Here is a 24,368-nt window from a genome sequence, read left to right as displayed (position 1 = left end):
CCCAAGGTTGCCAGCTTGGGGTGTGGGCTCATCTGGTTTGAGCAAAAGATCACCAGCTTGGACCCAAGGTCACTGGCTCGAGCAAGGGGTTACTCCATCTACTGAAGGCCCGAGGTCAAGGCACATATGAGAAAGCAATCAATGAACAACTAAGGTGTAGCAATGTGCTACGAAAAACTAATGATTGATGCTTCTCATCTCTCCGTTCCTGTCTGTCTACCCCTGTCTATCCCTCTCTCTGACTCTCTCTCTGTCTCTGTAAAAAAGAAAAAAAAAAAAAAAGATGCTCAACATCATTAGTTATCAAAAACCGTCAAATAAAAACTATAATATACCACTACATACTTATTAGGATGCCTATACAGTAAGTCTTGATGGGATTAGGGATAAACTGAAACACTCATACATTGCTGGTGGGATTATAAAATGATACAATCACTGTGGAAAACAGTTTGGCAGTTCCTCAAAAACTTAAACATAGAATTACTGTATGACCCAGAAATTCCTAGGCATACAATTGAGAGAAATGAAAACATATGTTCAGGTAAATGTTGACTGCAGCATTACTCATAATAGCTGAAAAGTGGAAACAACCCAAATATCCATCAGCTAATGAACAGATAAACGATATGTAACAAATCCATACAATAGGACATTATTCAGTCATAAAAAGGATTAATCTTGAAAACATTATACTAACTGAAAGAAACTAAATGCAAAAGTTCACATATTTTATAGTTCATTTATGTGAAATGTCCAGAATAGGCAGATCCATTGGGATCAAAGTAGATTAATGAGTGCCAGAAAATGAGAAGAGGAAAGTTGAAACTAACTGCTAATATGTATGAAGAATTTTACTGGGGACATTGAAATGTTCTGCAAACAGTGGTGATGGTTGCCCAGTCTAGTGAGTATAAGAACCACTAAGTATATACTATAAAGTGGTGAATTTTATGTTATGTGAAGTATATTGCCATAAAATATTTTAAATGTGGTTAACTATGTCATCTTGTAAAATTTTTAAGTTTTTTATAGAGAAAAAAATATTTATAGTAATTAAAAATTTCCATTCTATTTTACTTTTCCCAAATAGGAATACTTTAAAAAATACTATGTTGCCCTGGCCGGTTGGCTCAGCGGTAGAGCGTCGGCCTGGCGTGCGGGGGACCCAGGTTTGATTCCCGGCCAGGGCACATAGGAGAGGCGCCCATTTGCTTCTCCACCCCCCCCTCCTTCCTCTCTGTCTCTCTCTTCCCCTCCCGCAGCCAAGGCTCCATTGGAGCAAAGATGGCCCTGGCGCTGGGGATGGCTCCTTGGCCTCTGCCCCAGGCGCTGGAGTGGCTCTGGTCGCGGCAGAGCGACGCCCCGGAGGGGCAGAGCATCGCCCCCTGGTGGGCAGAGCGTCGCCCCTGGAGGGCGTGCCGGGTGGATCCCGGTCGGGGGCATGCGGGAGTCTGTCTGACTGTCTCTCCCGGTTTCCAGCTTCAGAAAGAAAAAAAAAAAAAATACTATGTTATGACAAAAAAATTTTAATTATGATTAAGTAGTGTCTAAATTATAATGCATTTCAATTATCATATTTAACACCTGAAACCTTCACATTAGCATTAAGATTCAAGATCTCAGTTATCTATGTATTTGAAGAAAGGGAAAAAAACCCCTCCTTCTCCAAATAAGTAGGATACCAAATGCCTTAGAGAAATAGTTGTGTACATTTATTAATAGTGTAATACAGTATAATAAACTACTGCCTCAATCATTTTAGTTCATGAGATTTCTAATAAACCAGGAAATACCAAAGGGCACCTAACTGATGGAAATAATAACTACCTTCTCATCATGAAGATGCATACGTGACCAACAGGGCCTTGAGAAAATGAACATTCTCAAGAATTCTCAATTACACAGGGTACATTTTCATAGAAGCAATGGGCATTTCATAGCTTCAAGGATTCTGATAATTTATTTTAAAAAACAGATGACAATGTATATCTGAAAAAAGTTCATGTTTTGTGGGACAAGCATTTTAATTCATTTCATCAAAAGGCAATTTGTAAACAACAAAGGTTCACCAATATCAATCACTGTCAATTTAGTAATTTTATTTAAGAATAAGGTAAAGGGCCCTGGCCAGTTAGCTCCGTTGGTTAAGAGTGTCATCCCAAAACAAAGTTGCAGTTCAATCCCTTGTGAGGGCACATACAGGAGCAGCTCAATGTTCCTGTTACTCTCTTTCTCTTCCAGGAAAAAGGAGGAGGAGGAGGAGGAGGAGGAGGAGGAGGAGGAGGAGGAGGAGGAGAATAACAATATTAATAATAATGAGGAGGAGGAGGAGGAGGAGGAGAAAGAGGAAGAAGAAGAAAAAGAAGAAGAGGAGGAGGGGAGGAAGAGGAGGAGGGGAGGAAGAGGAAGAGGAGGAAGAGGAGGAAGAAGAGGAGGAAGAAAAAGAGGAAGAAGCAGCAACAGCTAGACTTCTTAAATGGAGAAAATATCATGTAAATACCTTCAGGTATTAATGGTTTATACCATTAATTCATTAAGACTGTACATAATATACCCAACATACTTTTAGGATAGCCAACCCTATGTAACCCAATCAATAGATTTCTCTATTTCTAGAGGTAAATCAGTATGTCTTTAAAAAACCAAATCTCTCCATCCCCTCATCAACCCTGACTTAGAACCAAAAGCTGAAGTTCCCATAAATGAGCTTCAAAGCAACATATATACATAACATGAAGTCTGAGAAGCCACTGTTGCACTCCTAGACACCTGTCTTGAGGCACAAGTTTCTTACACGTCCTAGGTTGTGGAGAAAAGGAACATGTGGAATATTAGCCCATCTCCACAATTACAGAATTCTAATTTTTATGTCACTGGATAAACTTCTGGAGCTCTAAATTGCACTCTCCCACCTTTACATCTTAAGAACAAATCTAAAGGAAATCTTTAGTTTATAATGGGCCTTGGTTCTCACGTAATTGAAACATTCTACTCGAGTCAAGTTTGATGCTACAGCACACAAAAAGGAAAACTGGAGAGGAGAGATCTTTTGTTAATAAGATCACCAACTAACAACTAGTAGTTGCTGGCATAAAGACCTCTGATCTAAGAGAAATAAAGATGAGCTAACAGAATTTCATTATGTCAATGTTAAATAATTTTATGAAAAGCTAACTGAGGTATTGGAACATTTCTTTCAAAAATCTATTTTTGTTTTTCTCTTTTAAAAACTTTTAATCTCAACAACCTTTTCTTCAAATAAAAGTCATAAAAATTTGTCCTCATAGAATCTCTAGAACTTGTCAGAAATATTTAATCGTCTTCTACACTTAAGTGTCAAATCATAATACACCAAGCCTTATGAATTTCTGTAAATCAATTATTTAAGAAAATAAGAGTAGGAAGTGGGCCTTGAAAGAGACTTCCTTTGTCATGTTGCTTTTGCTTATAATTATTTTTATTTTCTGTGTAAAGCCACAGGAGATGGTCTGCCTTAGTTCAGAGCTCCACCCTATTCCTGTAGAACTTCTGTATATGAGAAGTGACAATGGCAACCTCAAAGCTGAAATCTAAGTAGAAAATCTCTTTTATATAAAATATAATTTTATTCTTTTTCAGTAAAATACCTACTAATGATCTTAGCTGTATATAAAAGATCATTGCTTAAGTTAAATACATTTAGAAACATGTTCTACATATGTATTATAGCAATAAATTACAGCGAATAAATCCAAACAGTAAATGAAAATTTAATCTATGGTTGGGAAATACTTTCTTTGTCTAAATAAGACTAGGTCACATTTTCTTAAATGGGAAAACGTTTAAAAACCAAAAAATAAGTGATGTCATAGAAATGGCGCCATGAGGAGCACGACCGAATTGACCATATGTTGGGCCACAAGAGTAACATCAGCAAATTCAGAAAAATTGAAATTCTACCAAGCATATTTTCTGATCATAAAGCCTTGAAACTAGAATTCAACTGCAAAAAAGAGGAAAAAAACCCACAAAAATGTGGAAACTAAACAACATACTTTTAAAAAATGAATGGGTCAAAGAAGAAATAAGCGCAGAGATCAAAAGATATATACAGACAAATGAAAATGACAATACGACATATCAGAATCTCTGGGATGCAGTAAAGCAGTGATAAGAGGGAAGTTCATATCACTTCAGGCATATATGAACAAACAAGAAAGAGCCCAAGTGAACCACTTAACTTCACACCTTAAGGAACTAGAAAAAGAAGAACAAAGACAACCCAAAATCAGCAGAAGAAAGGAAATAATAAAAATCAGCAGAAATCAATGAAATAGAGAACAGAAAAACTATAGAAAAAATTAATAAAACAAGGAGCTGGTTCTTTGAAAAGATCAACAAAATTGACAAACCCTTGGCAAAACTCACCAAGGAAAAAAGAGAAAGGACTCATAAACAAAATCCAAAATGAAAGAGATCACCACAGACATCATAGATATAAAAAGAATTATTGTAGAATACTATGAAAAACTATATGCCACCAAATTCAACAATCTAGAAGAAATGGATACATTCCTAGAACAATACAACCTTCCTAGACTGAGTCATGAAGAAGCAGAAAGCCTAAACAGACCCATTAGCAGGGAGGAAATAGAAAAAACTATTAAAAACCTCCTCAAAAATAAAAGTCCAGGCCCAGACGGTTATACTAGTGAATTCTATCAAATATTCAAAGAAGACTTGGTACCTATTCTACTCAAAGTCTTCCAAAAAATTGAAGAAGCGATAATTCCAAACACATTTTATGAGGCCAACATAACCCTCATACCGAAACCTGGCAAGGACGGCACAAAAAAAAAACAAACTACAGACCAATATCTCTAATGAATATAGATGCTAAAATACTAAACAAAATACTGTAAATCGAATACAACAACATATTAAAAAATAATACATCATGATCAAGTGGGATTCATCCCAGAATCTCAAGGATGGTTCAACATACGTAAAATGGTTAACATAATACACCATATCAACAAAACAAAGAACAAAAAACACATGATCTTATCAATAGATGCAGAAAAGGCATTCGATAAAATACAACACAACTTTATGTTTAAGACACTCAACAAAATGGGTATAGAAGGAAAATATCTCAACATGATAAAGGCCATATATGATAAACCATCAGCCAACATCATATTAAATGGCATAAAACTAAGGACTTTCCCCCTTAAATCAGGAACAAGACAGGGTTGTCCACTCTCTCCACTCTTATTTACCGTGGTGCTAGAAGTTCTGGCCAGAGCAATCAGACAAGAGAAAGAAATAAAAGGCATCCATATCGGAAAAGAAGAAGTAAAGGTGTCACTTTTTGCTGATGATATGATCCTATACATCGAAAACCCCAAAGACTCCACAAAAAGATTACTAGAAACAATAAACCAATACAGTAAGGTCGCAGGATACAAAATTAACATACAAAAGTCCATAGCTTTTCTATATACTAACAATGAAATATTAGAAAACGAACTAAAAAAAATAATCCCCTTCACGATTGCAACAACAACAACAAAATACTTAGGAATAAATATAACAAAGAATGTAAAGGACCTATATAACAAAAACTACAAAGCATTGTTAAGGGAAATTGAAAAAGATACAATGAGATGGAAAAATATTCCTTGTTCATGGATAGGAAGAATAAATATAATCAAAATGGCCATATTACCCAAAGCAATCTATAAATTTAATGCAATTCCCATCAAAATTCCTATGATGTTCTTTAAAGAAATGGAAAAAAAAATCATCAGATTTATATGGAAATATAAAAAACCCCGATTAGCCAAAGCAATCCTAAGGAAAAAGAATGAATCTGGGGGCATTACAATACCTGACTTAAAACTATATTATAGGGCCACGATAATCAAAACAGCATGGTATTGGCAGAAAAATAGACACTCAGACCAATGGAACAGAATAGAAAGTCCAGAAATAAAACCACATACATATGGTCAAGTAATTTTTGATAACGGGGCCAACAACACACAATGGAGAAAAGAAAGCCTCTTCAACAAATGGTGCTGGGAAAACTGGAAAGCCACATGCAAAAGAATGAAACTCGACTACAGCTTGTCCCCTTGTACTAAAATTAATTCAAAATGGATCAAAGACCTAAATATAAGACCTGAAAGAAGAAAGTACATAGAAGAATACATAGGTACTAAACTCATGGACCTGGGTTTTAAAGAGCATTTTATGAATTTGACTCCAAAGGCAAGAGAAGTGAAGGCAAAGATAAATGAATGGGACTACATCAGACTAAGAAGTTTTTGCTCAGCAAGAGAAATTGACAACAAAATAAACAGACAGCCAACTAAATAGGAAATGACATTTTCGAACAACAGCTCAGATAAGGCCCTAATATCCAAAATATGAAAGAACTCATAAAACTCAACAACAAACAAACAAACAATCCAATAAAAAAAATGGGAAGAGTACATGAACAGACACTTCTCCCAGGAAGAAATACAAATGGCCAACAGATATATGAAAAGATGTTCATCTTCATTAGTTATTAGAGAAATGCAAATCAAAACTACAATGAGATACCACCTCACCCCTGTTAGATTAGCTATTATCAACAAGACAGCTAATAGCAAATGCTGGAGAGGCTGTGGAGAAAAAGGAACCCTCATTCACTGTTGGTGGGAATGTATAGTACAACCATCATGGAAGAAAGTATGGCGGTTCCTCAAAAAACTGAAAATAGAACTACCTTATGACTCAGCAATCCCTCTACTGGATATATATCCCCAAAACTCAGAAACATTGATACGTAAAGACACATGTAGCCCCATGTTCATTGCAGCATTGTTCACAGTGGCCAAGACATGGAAACAACCAAAAAGCCCCTCAATAGAAGACTGGATAAAGAAGATGTGCCACATATACACTATGGAATACTACTCAGGCATAAGAAATGATGACATTGGATCATTTACAACAAAATGGTGGGATCTTGATAACATTATACGGAGTGAAATTAGTAAATCAGAAAAAAACAAGGAGTACACGATTCCATATATTGGTAAGACATAGAAATGAGACTAAGAGACATGGACACGAGTGTGGTGGTTACCGGGAGTGGGTGAGAGGGGGGGCAGGGGAGAGAAGGAGGAAAAGGGAAGGGGGAGGGTGAGGGGCACAAAGAAATCTAGATAGAGGGTGACTGAGGATAATCTGACTTTGGGTGATGGGTATGCAACATAATTGAATGACAAGATAACCTGGACATGTTTTCTTTGAATATATGTACCTTGATTTATTGATGTCACCCCATTAACATTAATAAAAATTTATCTATTAAAAAAAACCCAAAAAATAATATTAAGACATTATACAGAAACTTTGAGAGATGAGAAAAGCATATAATTAATTATTTACACTGAATACTGTTGTGCTGACCAGCATTCCGTAAGATATCATTGTAAAGCTGCACTGTCAAGAGGAATGGCTAGAATAAAAAGTCTGATAATTAAGTTTCACAGGTAATGAAATAAAAAAAAATGTTTTAGACTTTTCCTATATAAAGAGGATAAGGCTGTTTTTTTATGTTGCCCAGCTATAGCCACTATTACTTAAAAAATCTAGTATTCTATGCATCATTAATAATATGCCAAACCCAAGTTTTAAACAGATTTCAATTTTATAATTTAATATTCTAAAAATTATACACACACATATAAAATGATACATTAAAATACATAAACAATAATCTGTATTATAAAGATATGCTTCCCCGGAAAAGAGATTTGTTCATACTAGTCTTCTAATGAAGACTACCAAAGTTCATAAACTGTTGCCTGCAATATTTGTTTGTAGTATAGGAGGTCTGTAATAGAAGTTTCTTTCTTTCTTCCCTACATCAACGCTACATAGGGATTTAACATAGGGTTTTACTAGAGACATAAATGCACAGACTCTTATACATAAAAAAGTGAAAATATGTACTTACTTTCCAATTGTAAGGACAAATTTACATATGATATTCATTGGTATATCAGAAAGAGCTAGGCAATAACTACTTTCATTAGCACATAGAGTTCAAGAATCCTACTTACTGTTGAAGAGCCCAATGCAGCTTTTGGAGACCTAATTATTCCAGCAATTGAATGACGAATAGACTCAAATTTGGATAGCCTCTCCTTCCTTTCCTGGAGAGATTAAGAAAGAAGCCGTCAGCAATAGTATCGTATTTCCCCAATTATAAGACGCTCCCATGTATAAGACACACCTTAATTTTGGGGCATGAAATTTGTGGAAAAAATGTATTAAAGTTATTGAGCTCAGGTTTTATTCATCATAAAATTCATACAATTCCTCATCACTGTCAAAATGCCCATCCATTAGTTTGTCCTCATCTGTGTCTGATGATGAATCACTGTCTTCAACAATGAGCACAAAACAAGCATGAAAAAGCGTGAAATCCAAGTAAAAAAAAAATCTACAACCACTGCATAAGACGCACCCAGCTTCTAGATCCCAAATTATTTTTTTAAATGTGTGTCTAATACATAGGGCAATATGGTAAATACCCAGTATACATACACAGTGATAGTAGGTATTAAGGTATTTATCCACTGCTCCTTTATATCCATCATGTCTTCCAACTAAATAAAATATAAGCTTCCTAACATTAAAGATGAATAACCAAGTGCACATGAACTCTATAGTGTTTTACTTCCCTGTTCCCTTAATAAATGTCTTGACTAGGGAAAAACAAAAAGAAATAAAATTTATATGATGAGCAAATATGAAATACAAAGGAAATTTGTGACAAACCAAATATTACCATGGGGGGGGGGAGCTAAAAAGAATGAGGCTCATGAAGAAGATTTCAGTTAGTACAGTAGTTGTGAGAAATTTTCAAGAAAAAAAAACAATCAGGAAAAAAGAGGAGAATTAGAGCACATTTTTAGACAGTGAATTCCACTTAAGTAGGTATCCCAAAGATTCATGTGATGATGATGATGATGATAATGATGATGACGATGATGACAGAGGAGAGAGTGAAACAAGAGGATGTGTGGCAGAACTACCACTAAGAAAAGTCAATCCTGGCCCTGGCCGGTTGGCTCAGTGGTAGAGCGTCGGCCTGGCGTGCAGAAGTCCTGGGTTCGATTCCCAGCCAGGGCACACAGGAGAAGCGCCCATCTGCTTCTCCACCCCTCCCCCTCTCCTTCCTCTCTGTCTCTTCCCCTCCTGCAGCCAAGGCTCCATTGGAGCAAAGATGGCCCGGGCGCTGGGGATGGCTCTGTGGCCTCTGCCTAAGGCGCTAGAGTGGCTCTGGTTGCGACATAGCGACGCCCCGGATGGGCAGAACATCGCCCCCTGGTGGGTGTGCCGGGTGGACCCCGGTTGGGCGCATGCGGGAGTCTGTCTGACTGTCTCTCCCCGTTTCCAGCTTCATAAAAATACAAAAAAAAAAAGAAAAGAAAAGAAAAGAAAAAATCCCGAGTGATATTTGCCATAGGATGTAAAAAATACACATACTACAGTTAAAGAAAGCTTTTCCTTAAGATTTCAAATCTTTAGATCATTTTTACAAATGCAAGTGAATGAGGTAGCTAAAAAGGTACAAGAGAGAGAAGAACAAAAAAAACACAATAGGAGGTAAGAAAAAGAACTTTGAAGCTCCTATAAGGTTTGTAATGAAGCACTGGTTAATTTCCCAATAATAACTACATTTCAACTGCTAATCACCAATACTGTATTTCCACGTCTCTATCAGTAGTGATTCTCAATTTTACTTGTCAGTGTAAAATAACTAAAGCATACTACAAATAACATTTTCTTGTTTCCAATGTCTCCAATACCTAGTATATATCTATAGATAATAAATTTAGACATTTTTGGCCATATGCTTGCTATCTAATAGGCTCAAACTCAAATCTGAAATTCAACTTTTGTTTCTCCATTTTCCTACTTTTACTTTATTCACTTTTGATTCTAATATAGTACTAATAGTTCTTATTATTCTACAAACATACATATAATTTAAAATAATCTTATGATAATCTAACAGAACAGATCATCTCAATATCTTTTTCATCATCAGCAGCACTTATGTAACTTGATGATTGTTGGTCAAATAAGTTTGTAAAATATGATTTTTATGTTTGCTCACTTATAGTTTGCATTGGGGGCTGGGCAGTGCCAGGTATATGTGGTGCGTGAAATTGCAAATTACCTTCCTGCTTGGGAAGGGCCATTGTTTTGCTAATATTTGCTGGAGGAGGGGTCTTTGTGGGCCCCTGAAGTTTTGCAAAGAGAGAAGAAGGAGAAGAGTGCTGAGAAAGAAGCCATGTTGGCAGGGACAGAGAAGGTGTGCAGATGGGAAACCAGAGCTGAGGGCCTTTGGAGCTCTGCTGAGACTGGTGGGGCCTTGATTCTAGGAGAAACCAGAGAAGATTCTCCTAGTTGCGGAACCAGAAAATGTGTCAGTGGCTTGGGGAGTCCTGAATGAAAGGGAAGTGTTTTCCCTGCCTGTTAGCTCGTTGGTCGGTACAAGACTTTAATAAAAGAATAGCCCACCAGCCCTTCTTTTGGAGAAGTGCCCCAGCAGGTCTTTCTCCTCTAATAAAGCCTGTATACCTGGGAAAAAAAAAAAAAAAGGCCCACCATTTTTTGGCTTGACTGTTTCTTTACCATCTGCTGAATCCAATGGGAACCTGCATGTGAATGGCCATGATGGTGGTGACCACTGGCCATACACTAATGATACTACGTAAATCACTATACCTCCATTCAAACATCTATAAAATAGAAATAATATAAACCTTCCTCAGAGTGTACCATATTTCCCATGTATAAGATGCTCCCATGTCTAAGACGCACTTTAATTTTGAGGCCCATTTTGAAAAAATATATATTACATAAAGTTATTGAACTCAAGTTTTATTCATCATAAAATTCATACAGCTCCTCATAACTATCAAAACGTCCACCCATTAGCTTGTTCTCATCTGTGTCTGATGACGAATCACTGTCTTCATATATTACCTTGTCCTCAGTTCCATCTCTGGCATTTGAAATGCCACACTTCTTAAAGGACTTGACAACGATTTCAATCTTTATATTATCCCAGGATCTTTTCACCCAGGCACAAACTTCTCCTATAGTTGGTTTCTTTATTCTTCCTGCTAGTGTCAAATTGTCCCTAGAAGACTTCATCCATTGGTTTCATTTGTCTCTCGTGACCACTTTGAAGGATTGGTTAATGCTGACATCAAGTGGTTGGAGCTGGGATGTCAAGCCTCTAGGTATGACTGCAAGTTTTGTTTTTTGCTGTGCAGCAATCTTCTTTGTGTTTTTTGTTATTTGTGCCCTGAAATTATCAAGCACCGATAGAGCAGATTTGCATAAGAGCCTACCTGGTCTCCTTCTCCAAACTTTCTCTAAATGGATCTTCATCCCATCCTGATTCATCCAACCCTTGTCATGAACATGGAGAATCACTCCCTGAGCAATGACTTCTTTTGGCATTGTTTTGCATTTGAAAAACAGCATAGGAGGCAGCTTGGTTCCATCTGCAAAACAAGCTAAAACAGTTCTATAATGACTCTTTTCATGTCCACTTGTCTTCACAGTTACAGTTTTCACCCCTTCTTATCAACAGTTCTGTTACTTGGGACATCAAACTGAAGGGAGACTTCATATTAGCAATCTCAAACTGATGTGTCCTGTGATACTGAATGACAAAACGATGAAATTCAAGGACCTTCTGCTCATAGCTTTCAGGCATCTTTTGGGCAAGTCTGGTGAGTGTACGCATGCTTAGTCCATTCTGTTTCAAGAACTGAAGCACCAATTGTGTCCTCCTTCGAAACCAGTTAACTTCTTTTTCATCAGCAATTCTTCTTGCCTCATGCTGAACCATCTTTGTGGACACAGGAATTCCAACTGCCCTTTGCTCTTCAATCCATATCTTCAATTCCTTCTCTAAATCAGGCCATATTGCTGACTTGCCTCTCACAGCCTTCTTCTGCTGTGATGTTTTCAGTAGGGTTTGTTCTTCCTGTAGCCAGTCTCTGATTGATTTCTCAGTTGAAGGAAGACAAAACTTATGTTCAGCAGCACAATTTCCATTCACTTTTGCAAACTGGATCACTTTTAACTTGAATTCACCACTGTACGAATTTTCTGTGCCATGTCTGGGCTGAATGTGGCAAAATGTAACCTACTGTAATATACTGGTTACAAGTGCAAAACAATGAGTGCAAAGACAACAAGCACAAAAAGGCAAGAAATGCAAGTAAAAAAAAAATCTACAACCACTGTGTAAGACGCACCCAGTTTTTAGACCCCCAAATATTTCAGAGTAGGGTGCGTCTTATACATGGGGAAATGCGGTGCTTACAAGTCAATTACTATAAGTGATAAAAAATTAACATGTTAAAAGCATGTAAATATTTAATAAAGTTTAGTTTTAAAAAGTAAATCTTTACTGTAGTCATAATGGTCACCACCTTAAGAATGTGAACATGCACTTTATAGGCTTAGTCCTAGCTGCAGCTTCAGTTTTACGTTTTAATAAAAAATCATTGTACCTGAGCCACAAGAAACGCTGGAGGAAAGACAGCCTTGAAGTGCTAAAGGAATAGAGTGACCTTTCTTTAAAGCCTATTTATCCTCGATTTGGGTGTTTGGTTTTTTTTTAAAGCTATTTATGGTGCTTGAGAAGTCTTCTAAAATAAAAACACTGGGGAAGGTAAAGCTGATCAAAGGTATAGCCAGGCTGTGGAGAATGGCAGAGCGGGAAGCAGCTGCTCTGTCATTAGAGCTACACAGAAATAAATGATTGTGTAAAGCACACATACTGCAAAGTACTATGGTGGCTCTTGCTTTTCTACCCCCCAACGTAATTTACACTTCTTCTTAGCCCTTTAGGGCAGTGGTCCCCAGCCTTTTTTGGGCCACGGACCGGTTTAATGTCAGAAAATATTTTCACGGACCAGTCTTTAGGGTGGGATGGATAAATGTATCACGTGACCGAGACAAGCATCAAGAGTGAGTCTTAGACGAATGTAACAGAGGGAATCTGGTAATTTTTTAAAAATAAAACATCATTCAGACTTCAATATAAATAAAACAGAAATAATTTAAATTATTTATTCTTTCTCTGTGGACGGTCCGGGGATTGGGGACCACTGCTTTAGGGAATGCTGCCCCCGACATTGTGTGGTCATGGAGGTGGCAGTGGTGTTAGCAGTAGCAGGGACACTGTTGATCTTACTGCTGCTACACTGACAGGAAGATGAAACAAAAGTACTAACCTCACCTGCTTGGCAGTGAAAGCCTCCCAAGAAAGCAGCAGGCCTCTCCTCTGAGTCAATGCTCTTAAAACAATAGGCAGAGTATGGTCTGAAAGTATGAATACCATAAGAAACGAACTGAAAACCACGTGGGAGGTTATGCACAAAAGTAGAATATTCAAGGGAGAATTTTAAGTATTCAAAGGCATTTTATTTTTATGACTTAATAATTCACTGAGATGGTAAAAATAACTTCCCTCAAGATACATCTTGGGCATCAAATCCTAAGAGGGTAAAAAAGAGCCATTTCCCACAAAATCCTTTGATAATATCAAAACAAGAAATTTTTTTGCCTGATCAGATGGTGGCGCAGTGGGTAGAGCATCAGACTGGGATGCAGAGAGACCAGGTTCGAGACCCCGAGGTTGCTGGCTTGAGCGTGGACTTATCCAGCTTGAGCACGGGCTCGCCAGCTTGAGTGTGGGGTCGCTGGCTTGAGCATGGAACATAGACATGACCCCATGGTCACTGGCTTGAGCAAGGGGTCACTTGTTCTGCTGTAGCCCCTGCCCACACAGCATCAAGGCACATATGAGAAAACAATCTATGAACTAAGGTGCCAAAGGAATAATTGATGCTTCTCATCTCTCTCCCTTTCTGCCTGTCTATCCCTGTGTGTCCTTCTCTCTGTCTCTTTCTCTGTCTCTATCACAAAAAAAAAAAAAGAAACATTTTCTTAAGAATGTAGTACAGCCCTGACCAGATGGCTCAGTGGTAGAGCGTTAGCCTGGTGTGTAGGAGTCCCAGGTTTGATTCCTGGCCAGGGCACACTGGAGAAGCACCCATCTGCTTCTCCACCCCTCCCCCTCTCCTTCCTCTCTGTCTCTCTCTTCCCCTCCCACAGCCAAGGCTCCATTGGAGCAAAATTGGCCCGGGCGCTGAGGATGGCTCTATGGCCTCTGCCTCAGGTGCTAGAATGCCTCTGGTTGCAACAGAGCAACCCCTCAGATGGGTAGAACATCGCCCCCTGGTGGGCATGCTGGGTGGATCCCGGTCAGGCGCATGTGGGAGTCTATCTGACTGCCTCCCCGTTTCCAACTTCAGAAAAATACAAAAAAAAAAAAAAAAAAGAATGGAATACAAGGTAAGTCTAGTATAGGTCCAGGTATGGGGTAAAGAAGACTTCAAAAATCGCTTCCTTGGTATTAAGTTATGAAGCATAATATACTGTGTTCAAAGAAACACATTTAGTGAAAGTACCCTTTCATTTAAAAGTTCTCTTCAAATTGACTGGTCTAAAAAATGTATTATCAGAAACAACGTCAACCTTAAGTTTTATACAGCGATGATCAAATGCAAATAGAGTTTATAAAACATTTTAACCAGTATCAGCTCACTTAATGCCCATATTTCTACACATAAGATATGAAACTCATTTGCCAAAGCTCCAGTCTCTATAGCATTACATAGCTGCTTTAAATTACGATCTTCCTAATAACACATCATGCTATGCTAAATTCACTGACAGGCTGATTTTTGTATCAATGAATTAAATGGCTACTTGAAAAAACATTAAGTTAATATTTAAAAGCTTCTTTTCAGTTACCATGGATACAGTGCCTAATTCTGCCTGCCAGCACTGGTATAATATACTCATTTCACCCTCCTCAAATATTGACAAGGTAAAGAAGAACTTTCTCTAGATAAAGGAGACAGAGATTAGTTATGACAAAAGTACAGCCCCTTAGAGTGGACATAGATTGGGGCCAGTGAAGCGGGAAGAAGAGGCAATGTTATAAAATAACACTTTATGTTATGAAATAATATTCTGATGCTATGCCCAGAAAAATGCTATTAAGTACAGCTATAAGTGTATCTTGAAAGAAAAGTTCTAGATTCAATGTGTTTCATAGTTCATTTAAGAATAAGTTTCATTATTTCAAAATTAAATGAAGTATGGTCTCTCAACATCTATCTATCTATCTATCTATCTATCTATCATCTACTTATCATCTATTAAACTATTCATAATGATTAAAAGTTTGCCTAGTAACAATTTTAAAAAGCTCTAAAAAAACAATACCTAAATTACTTAAAGTAAAACCATACCTATCAAGTTTTAAAATTGCTATTCACTATAATTCTCAAATTGCAGGCAACTAACCTATCAGGTTACCTCCATCCCCTGACCAGTAAAGCACAGGCAAAAATATAAAAGGCAAAAATTGAGGTTTTGCTAATTGGGATGATTTTGAAAAAATAAACAGTTCTTCCAAATGACAGCATATCTAGATGCTGTAGTAAGTTGCACATTAACAACTTTAACCAAAAACACATAATAGTTCTTGAAGCATGACTCTTATAGGAGGCAGTCAAGTAGATAGAATAAACTTCTGATATCAGATGGGATAAAAGATATAAATCTGGGCAAATTACTTGACTACCTGGCTCTCAATTTCCACATAAGTAAACATGAGGACGCTAGACTAGATTAAATCTTCATCTTAAAAATTCTGTAACCTCTGTCTAACTCTCCAGTCAATTGCATCACATTGCTCATTGAAAAAACTCACACAGATTTCCATAGTAGAAAATAGAACTCTCATGCACTTTTGGTGGGATTGCAAATTGCTGCAGCCACTGTGGAAAACATTATAGAGGTTCCTCAAAAAATTAAAAATAGAATTACCATATTACCCAGCAATTCCAATTATGAGTATTTACTCAAAAAAATAAAATTTGAGGCCCTGGCCGGTTGGCTCAGTGGTAGAGTGTCGGCCTGGCATGTAGGAGTCCCAGGTTCGATTCCCGGCCAGGGCACACAGGAGAAGCGCCCATCTGCTTCTCCACCCCTCCCCCTCTCCTTCCTCTCTGTTTCTCTCTTCCCCTTCCGCAGCCAAGGCTCCATTGGAGCAAAAGTTTCCCTGGGTGCTGAGGATGGCTCTGTGGCCTCTACCTCAGGCACTAGAATGGCTCTGATTGTGGCAGAGTGATGCTCCAGATGGGCAGAGCATCGCCCCCTGGTAGGCATGCCGGGTGGATCCTGGTCGGGCGCATGCGGGAGTCTGCCTGCCTGCCTCCCAATTTCCAACTTCAGAAAAATACCAAAATTAAAATAAAATAAAATAAAATTTGAAAATATATATGCATCCATATGTTCATTGCAGCACTGTTTACAGTAGCCAAGGTATGGAGGCAACCTAAGTGACCATCAGCAGATGAACAGATAAAGAAAATATGGTATATATCTACAATCAGATATTACTCAGCAATGAAAAAGAATAAAATCTTACCATTTGCAACAACACAGATGAACCTAGAAAGTATTATATTAAGTGAAATAAGTCAGACAAAGAACAGCAAATACCTATAATGTATGATTTCACTTATGTGTAGAATCTAAGAAACAAAATAAATGAACAAAAACAGAAACAGACTCATAGACACAGGGAAAAGAGTGTTGCCAGATGGGAGGGGGTTTAGGGGGGCTGGGTAAAAGAGGTGAAGGGATTAAGAAGTACAAATTGGTAGTTACAAAATAGTCACAGGGTTGTACAGCACAACACGGGAAATATAGCCAATAATATTATAATAATTACGTATGGTACCAGCTGGTTACTAGACTTACAGAGGGGAGCACTTCACAAATTATATAACTATCTACCCACTCTGCTGTACACCTGAAACTAATATAAAATAATATTGAATGTCAACTGTAACTGGAAAAGAAGAAAAAGCAGGAGGAGGTGGTAGAGGAGGAGGAGGAGGAGAATTCCATAGGAACAGGCTGGCCAGCACTGCTGCTTCCCTTAGGCGTTTAGTCTCATTCCACCTGGGGTGCCCTCAGAACTTCACCCCCAATGGGAAGTGAACGTGCCACTGGAACACTCTTTTGTTAATAATGGGTCATTAAAACAACCAAATACTTTTTCTCACAGACTTCTGTAAATAAACCCAATCTAATAACATTCTTGGAAGGAACAATGAAAGTAATTATTTGGCCCTGTAGGAACAGCTAGATATTTCTTCAAATCAGGAGGCAATAAGAATCAAGAAAACGATAACAATATTCACGCTCAAACTTCAGGCTGAGTGCCAAATATCTTTGGGACTACTTATGCAAAGCAGCCATGAAATTTGAAGGGATTTTATACCTACAGGGAAATTATAACCCCAGAGAAAATTGTCTCTGAAAAAAATTCTATGCTGCTGATGACTCCATAATGTAAATGAAATACTGCAAATACTGATATGTCCTTCATAAAATGATTGTATGTATAAACAAATAACTTAGTCTTTTGGAGATGTTGATTTGCTTGGGAGAATGAAGGATACACAGTTTCTATTCCCATCAGGATATAAAATTTAAGTATTAAAACAGTTTCTAAATAATTTATTTTAGCAATTGGGTTCTGACTAAGATAAATCATTTTAGAAGTATTCACTGCCTACTAACCTAGTGTGTCATGCTGTCTTTTTTCCTTGATGCTTGCATATCAGGAATACTTATTAAAAGGAAGATAGCCCCTTGCTAAGTCAAGCATTTTCATATTCTGAAATAATGAAACTGCAAACCAAATGTGCAAAAGAAACGTTTGAATGATTATTAAAATTCTGTCTTAAAAGAACAATGCTAAAGAAATTTAAAATATAACAATACGATTTGGTGAAACGTAGGTTGTAAAACGTCTTGTCATTCTGCTTGCTTTCTGAACTCTCTATCTCTTACATAAGATGACATCTCTAGGGAAACAAAACCCAGATAGGATGTGATGATCAGAAGCCTTCCTGTTCAATATCTAAACTTCCATTGTTCTATTGTGCTTTTCTCAAAAGTATGAGCAAAATGACTAAAGATATTCTTTTTATAAGTTATCCAGGAGTGCAAGATACAGACCTGTTCCCTTATAAGGACTTCACTGACCCCAAATTTAAGTGTTCTATAAAAACTGCGTTTAAGTTTTTTGAAAAATTATACTAATGTGAGTTAAATTATCAAGACTTATCTACAGGGAGATTCTACTTTTAGAAACAGCAAAGGGACATACTAACAAGACAGTAAATCTTTAATTCGTTATCTCTCTTTGGTTAAAGTTTTAATTCAACATGTTTTAAGTTTCTTCTCCCTAGATTGTCCAAATATCTAATATAAATTCAATATGACTAAGGTCTTTTTCTGACTTAAGAAAAGTCATATTGCCTGACCTGTGGTGGTGCAGTGGATAAAGCATTGACCTGGAATGCTGAGGTCGCCCGTTCAAAAGCCTGGACTTGCCTGGTCAAGGCACATGTGGAAGTTGATGCTTCCTGCTCCTCTCCCTATCTCTCTCTCCCCCCTCTCTAAAATGAATAAATAAAATCTTAAAAAAAAAAAAAAAAAGAAAATTCATATTTACTTTTCTGACTTAAAACCATCAGTCCATAAGGCTTCAATTAAAACTAGTACATGATGATATCTTATTACACTGATGTAAATGAATAACTTTTTAAAATTGTTATTATTTAAAAACTATGTTATTAAATATATAAAATTTTAATGACTCTTATGTACAGGTTGAGAAATTAGCTCTAAATTCTTTTACTGAAGTACATATTTAAATGTCTACTGAGAAAGTTCAGAGCTATTTTATAAAGTAATAATTTCTGTATCAGACCACAGGGTCTTCACAATTTCAAGTATACAGATATCTATCCTACTTCTACCTACTCAGGTTTATGTGTAAAAATTATTCTTCTGAAGCCCTTTTATTTGAATAATAAAAATACCAGAATACTGTAAAAGATTTTAAAGAATAATCAAAACATATAAATTAGATACTGACTGGCATGTTATAAATTATTTTTATTATTTTAAAACCTTTACACAAAAAAATGAATGAGTTAAAATAATAAGAAAAACTATATCAGCTAAAGAATACTTAGCAAAGCAAATTAATCTGCAAAGGCACTCAAGCACACTGAATCTGACTGGTAAAAATTCTTAAAAAACTAAGAACAAATCTGCCACAATCAAATCTTCTGAAAATAATTTTACATTACAAAATTTACCCTTAAATCCCCTTAATTTTAACAAAAAGCAATGTTACTTAGATAAAATTTGATAATAAAACATTATTTTTAAATGCATGTTAAAAGAGGAAAAATAGAAGCCATGTAGATTTAGTATTAATCATTTGACCTTAGTACTAATCAGGACACCGAAGAGAGTAGAGAAATTGCTTTCTTAACCATTTTTGCCTTTATATAAACAATGCTTACATACAGCAGGTCAGAAAATATGTTTTGAAAAAGAAACCATATTACCTAAAATGTCTCCTTAATGTCTTTGATATGAAGCAATATAAAAATAATAAAAAGTAAATTACTAGCAATATTATATTGGTTGGCATATGTTTTCCGTAAAGTGCCAGGGAGAAAATATTTTAGGCTCATGGTCTCTGCCACTACTACTCAATTCTGCCAGCATTATATCACTAAAGCAGCCATAAACAATATGCCAGCAAATAAACATGGTTACGTTCCAATGAAACTTTATTTATGGACACTAAAATTTGAATATCATGTAATTTTTACATGTCAAAAAACATTGTATTTCTTTTTATATTTTTCAATTACTTAAAAAATACAAGCTATTCTTAGCTATAGACCACAATAAAAGAGCCAACAGGCTAGATTTGGCCCATTGGCAATAATTTTCCAACCCCTGTAATATAGGACTTAAATTATAGAAACTATACCACAGAGGCTATATAAGCAATTGTTAAGAGAACAGATTCTGGCGTTGGACCAAGGGGGTTCAAGTCCTGGCTCTACCACTTCTAATCTATATGACAGGGGTCCCCAAACTTTTTACACAGGGGGCCAGTTCACTGTGCCTCAGACCGTTGGAGGGCCAGACTATAAAAAAACTATGAACAAATTCCTATGCACACTGCATATGTCTTATTTTAAAGTAAAAAAACAAAACGGGAACAAATACAATATTTAAAATAAAGAACAAGTAAATTTAAATCAACAAACTGACCAGCATTTCAATGGAAACTATGCTCCTCTCACTGACCACCAATGAAAGAGGTGCCCCTTCCGGAAGTGCGGCGGGGGCCAGATAAATGGCCTCAGGGGGCCACATGCAGCTCGTGGGCCGTAGTTTGGGGGCCCCTGCAGTATATGACTTTGGACAAGTTGCCTAATTCTTTATACCAATTTCCTTGCTTATAAATTGGGAATAATAATAGTACTGCATATTGAAAATAATGATAGTTCTGCATAATAGGAGTGCTGGAAGGATTAAATATGATGCAGACTTAGCAAAGCTCCCAGCACCCAGTAACTAGTAAATCCTCTCTAAATGTGCTGCTGCTACCATAATCAAAATAAAAAGTTCTATCTCATAAAGGCCTACATTATAATATACAAAGACATTCTACTTCCAAATTTATACAGGCAAAATTAGAGAAAATATGTTTTAAAAAACAGTCATAACATTTCAGAACTGGGATATAAGGTACAAATAGTGTTTTACCTAAAGCTCAGTGATGTTTAAACACTCTGAGTAAAGTCAAAACTGGGACTAGAATTAAGTGTCTCCACATATATGCTAAGCCCAGAAAGTCCTCTGTTAATTATATCTTTGTAGTAATTAAGTAGATATTCCTTTATGAGGGGTTTGGGAAAATCGTACATATGAAGTATGAGGTCAGGAGCTGTCAAAAGCTATTCCAGGCAGGCAAAATAGCAGAGTGATTTAGAAGCAAAAATTTAGAATAAAGCTGAATTTAAATTTCAGCTGTTTAACCACTTGACCTTGGGCAAATTTACATAATATTCCTAGGACTCATAGAATAGATACTAAAAAATATTTGAATTAAAGGCCAAAAGAACTAGCTTCTCTCAAAGTTAAGGGTCTCACCCACAATCAATACTTTAACTTTTCAAAAATTCCTTGATAAACAGAAGACATATACAAGCTGTAATGGGTTGGGCATGCCCCCCCCAAAAAGATATGCCCACCCAGAACCTGTGAATGTGACCTTACTTGTAAAAGGGGTTTTAGGTGATATGATTAAATTGAGAATCTCAAAATGAGATTATCTTGAATTATCTTTGTAGTGTCAACATCTAAGGATAAGCATCCTTATAAGAAGACTTAAAAAGAAGAGGGAAAAAAAAACACATAGGAGAAGCAATATGAAAGACAGAAATGGGTGCGATGTATCTACAAGTCAAGGAATGCCAAGAATTGCCAGTAGCCACCAGAAGCTAGGAGGGAGAATGAGACGATTCCTGCTCAGAGTTTCCAGAAGGGACCAATTCTGCAGATACGTTGATTTTTGGACTTCTGGTCTCCAGAAGAACTGTGAAAAAATAAATTTGCTTTTAACCCAACAAGTTTGTGGTTAAAGGAGTCCTAGGAAACTAATTACCTTGTAATCATCAGCTACTGTAAAGATCAAAACAAAATGAATCAAAAAATAAATAAAAATTTATTTGCAAGACTGACCAAATATTGCATTATTCTTTGCTTTTTTTTGCTTTTTTTTTAACAGAGACAGAGAGAGATAGAGAGAAGGACAGATAGGGACAGACAGACAAGAACAGAGAGAGATGAGAAGCATCAATCATCAGTTTTCCGTTGAGGCACTTTAGTTGCTCATTGATTGCTTTCTCATATGTGTCTTGACCGGGGGTCTACAGCAGATCGAGTGACCCCCAGCTCAAGCCAGCGACCTGGGGTCCAAGCTGGTGAGCTTTGCCCAAACCAGATGAGTCTGTGCTCAAGACGGCGACCTCGGGGTCTAAACCTGGGTCCCCCACATCCCTGTCCGATGCTCTATCCACTGCGCCACTGCCCAGCCAGGCAATTCTTTTAAATTCTGTAGAGTAATATTAAAATGTGCATATATGCCCTTTCTTTATCTTAATTTCCCACTCCAGTTTTTAGAACCTTATCTCTAGCTAAAACAACACCTTGCCCCCAAATCCACTGTCACAGTACAGTGGCAGTCCCAAAGACAGTTTTTCTCAGCAGGATCCCTGATAATTCCGAAAACAATACAGCCGTATTCACAGCTCCGCAGTAGCAAGGTCAAAGAACTTTCTCCCTCTGGCTTTTCATCCACCTACAGCGCAGCAGCTGGAGCACTGGCTAACTTTATTGTTTGCTTTCCTAACATCTATTATCACACTAATTAGCACATGTGGTTTGAAGTTTCTTTTCATATTTTGGAGTTCAATATTGTTTCTAAATAATAAGGTGTCAGCAGAGAAAGAAGTAATTTCAAAAGCAACCAACTCCCAAGACAAAAATAAGTTGCCCAAAGTAAGTTTATACAGACAGGGCATGTATTAAAATCACTATTATAAATTACTGGGCCTTAGTCTCTATTCTATGACTTTCTTTTTCACAGAGATGTCTTATAATAAAACTGTTTATATAGAATCAGTGGTTGAAGGAACCATCTAAGCTAGAAATTTTCTATTTCAACCTTCTCACTTCACAATAGATGAGAAATGAAGGTCAGAGGAGGCAAAATAACTTACCCCAAGACACACACATGATGACAAAACAAACTCCTTCCTTAGTCTACTTTCCACTATAACATATCGTCTAGATAAATGGTTTTCAACATTTTTACACTTGGGGACAAGTGACCTCGTAGATCATGGTTTTCAAACATTTTTACACTTGGGGACCTGTGACCTCACCAGCCAGAAACAGAAACATACAACAAATAAAGTTTTATCTTGCACATAACAGTGCAACCTAGTATAAACTGGTGCTTAATTTCTGAACTCCACTGTAGGATGCATTTAATACTATATAAGTTTGTCCAAATGCTTTTTGTTTATTGTGCATGATTCGTATATGCTCTGCATGGAGCAAAAGGTTGTTCGAATGAGCCTACAAATTCCAAAGATATCTAAGACAACCTCAATAGTATGTTCATTGGTCATACAGGTTGATAAGAGGCAAACACCTTGAACAGAACCGAATTCAACTAAAATCACTGGGTCTATAATCTTCATACAACATCAGGGTGGTTAACTCTTATGGACCAGCAGGAAATTTCTGGCAGACTGGCACCAGTCTGCAGACTTGTGGTTGAAAAACACTGGCCTGGATTACATATGAAAAATCAGCCATATGCTCAGCATTAGTCACTCAGTCAAAAATTAAAGGAGAGCCTAACCCGGTGGCGCAGTGGATAGAGTGTCAAACTGGGATGTGGAGGACCCAGGTTCGAGACCCCGAGGTCGCCAGCTTGAGCGCGGGCTCATCTGGTTTGAGAAAGTCTCACCAGCTTGAGATCAAGGTCACTGGCTTGAGCAAGGGGTCACTCAGTATGCTGTAGCCCCCCCCACCTCCCCTCAAGGCACATATGAGAAAGCAATCAATGAACAACTAAGAAACCACAACGAAGAATGGGCGTTTCTCATCTCTCTCCCTTCCTGTCTGTCTGTCCCTACCTGTCCCTCTCTCTGACACTCTCTCTCTGTCTCTGCCAAAAAAGAAAAAGAAAAAAAATTAAAGGAGAGGATGGGAGAATGGATGGAGAGGGAAGGCTCTAATTACACTGAAGTTGAACTCCTATATTGAAACAATTACTACATTCAATTTAAGTATAAAACTGTGATTCACTGAGTATAAAACTGATGTACTGTTTTGAATACCACATCTCAAGAATACAATAAAAATAGAAAGAGACCAATAAAAATTAAAATTATAGGACTAAGAAATGCTACTAATATAAAAATATATGCATGCATATAGGATTGTACACCTGAAACCTACATAATTTTATTAACCAATTTCATCCCAATACATTCAATTAAATAAATAATAACAAAAAAAAGAAGAAGAAGAAGAAGAAGAAAATACATGGGTGCACATAAACAAGCAAACACATAGATATTTTGAGCCTAGGATGGTAAAAGGTTAAATATGACTAAAAACTACTTAATATTAATGACAGATAAAATGGACTTTTTTTTTTTATTAAAGATAAAACAGTATGGTAAGGAAGAGGTCTCTGAATACAGATACAGGAAAGTTTGAATATACATTTCAGA

At 37.0% G+C, this 24,368-nt stretch overlaps 1 protein-coding gene across 5 annotated transcripts in view; it reads right to left on the bottom strand.

Annotated features, from left to right (window-relative positions):
- The window catches only part of FER (FER tyrosine kinase), a 460,210-nt gene that overhangs the window by 251,266 nt on the left and 184,576 nt on the right, over positions 1-24,368 (bottom strand). For all 5 annotated transcript variants that reach the window (XM_066381979.1, XM_066381978.1, XM_066381980.1 and 2 more), the window contains one exon: positions 8,106-8,198. In XM_066381979.1, the coding sequence (XP_066238076.1) occupies positions 8,106-8,198 (93 nt within the window). The remainder of the gene's footprint in view (positions 1-8,105; positions 8,199-24,368) is intronic.

The sequence above is a fragment of the Saccopteryx leptura genome, chromosome 4 (genome assembly GCF_036850995.1).
Source record: "Saccopteryx leptura isolate mSacLep1 chromosome 4, mSacLep1_pri_phased_curated, whole genome shotgun sequence".
NCBI lineage: Eukaryota > Metazoa > Chordata > Mammalia > Chiroptera > Emballonuridae > Saccopteryx > Saccopteryx leptura.
Note: the sequence above shows the minus strand (reverse complement) of the source record. Positions and strands in the feature narration are given on the sequence as shown.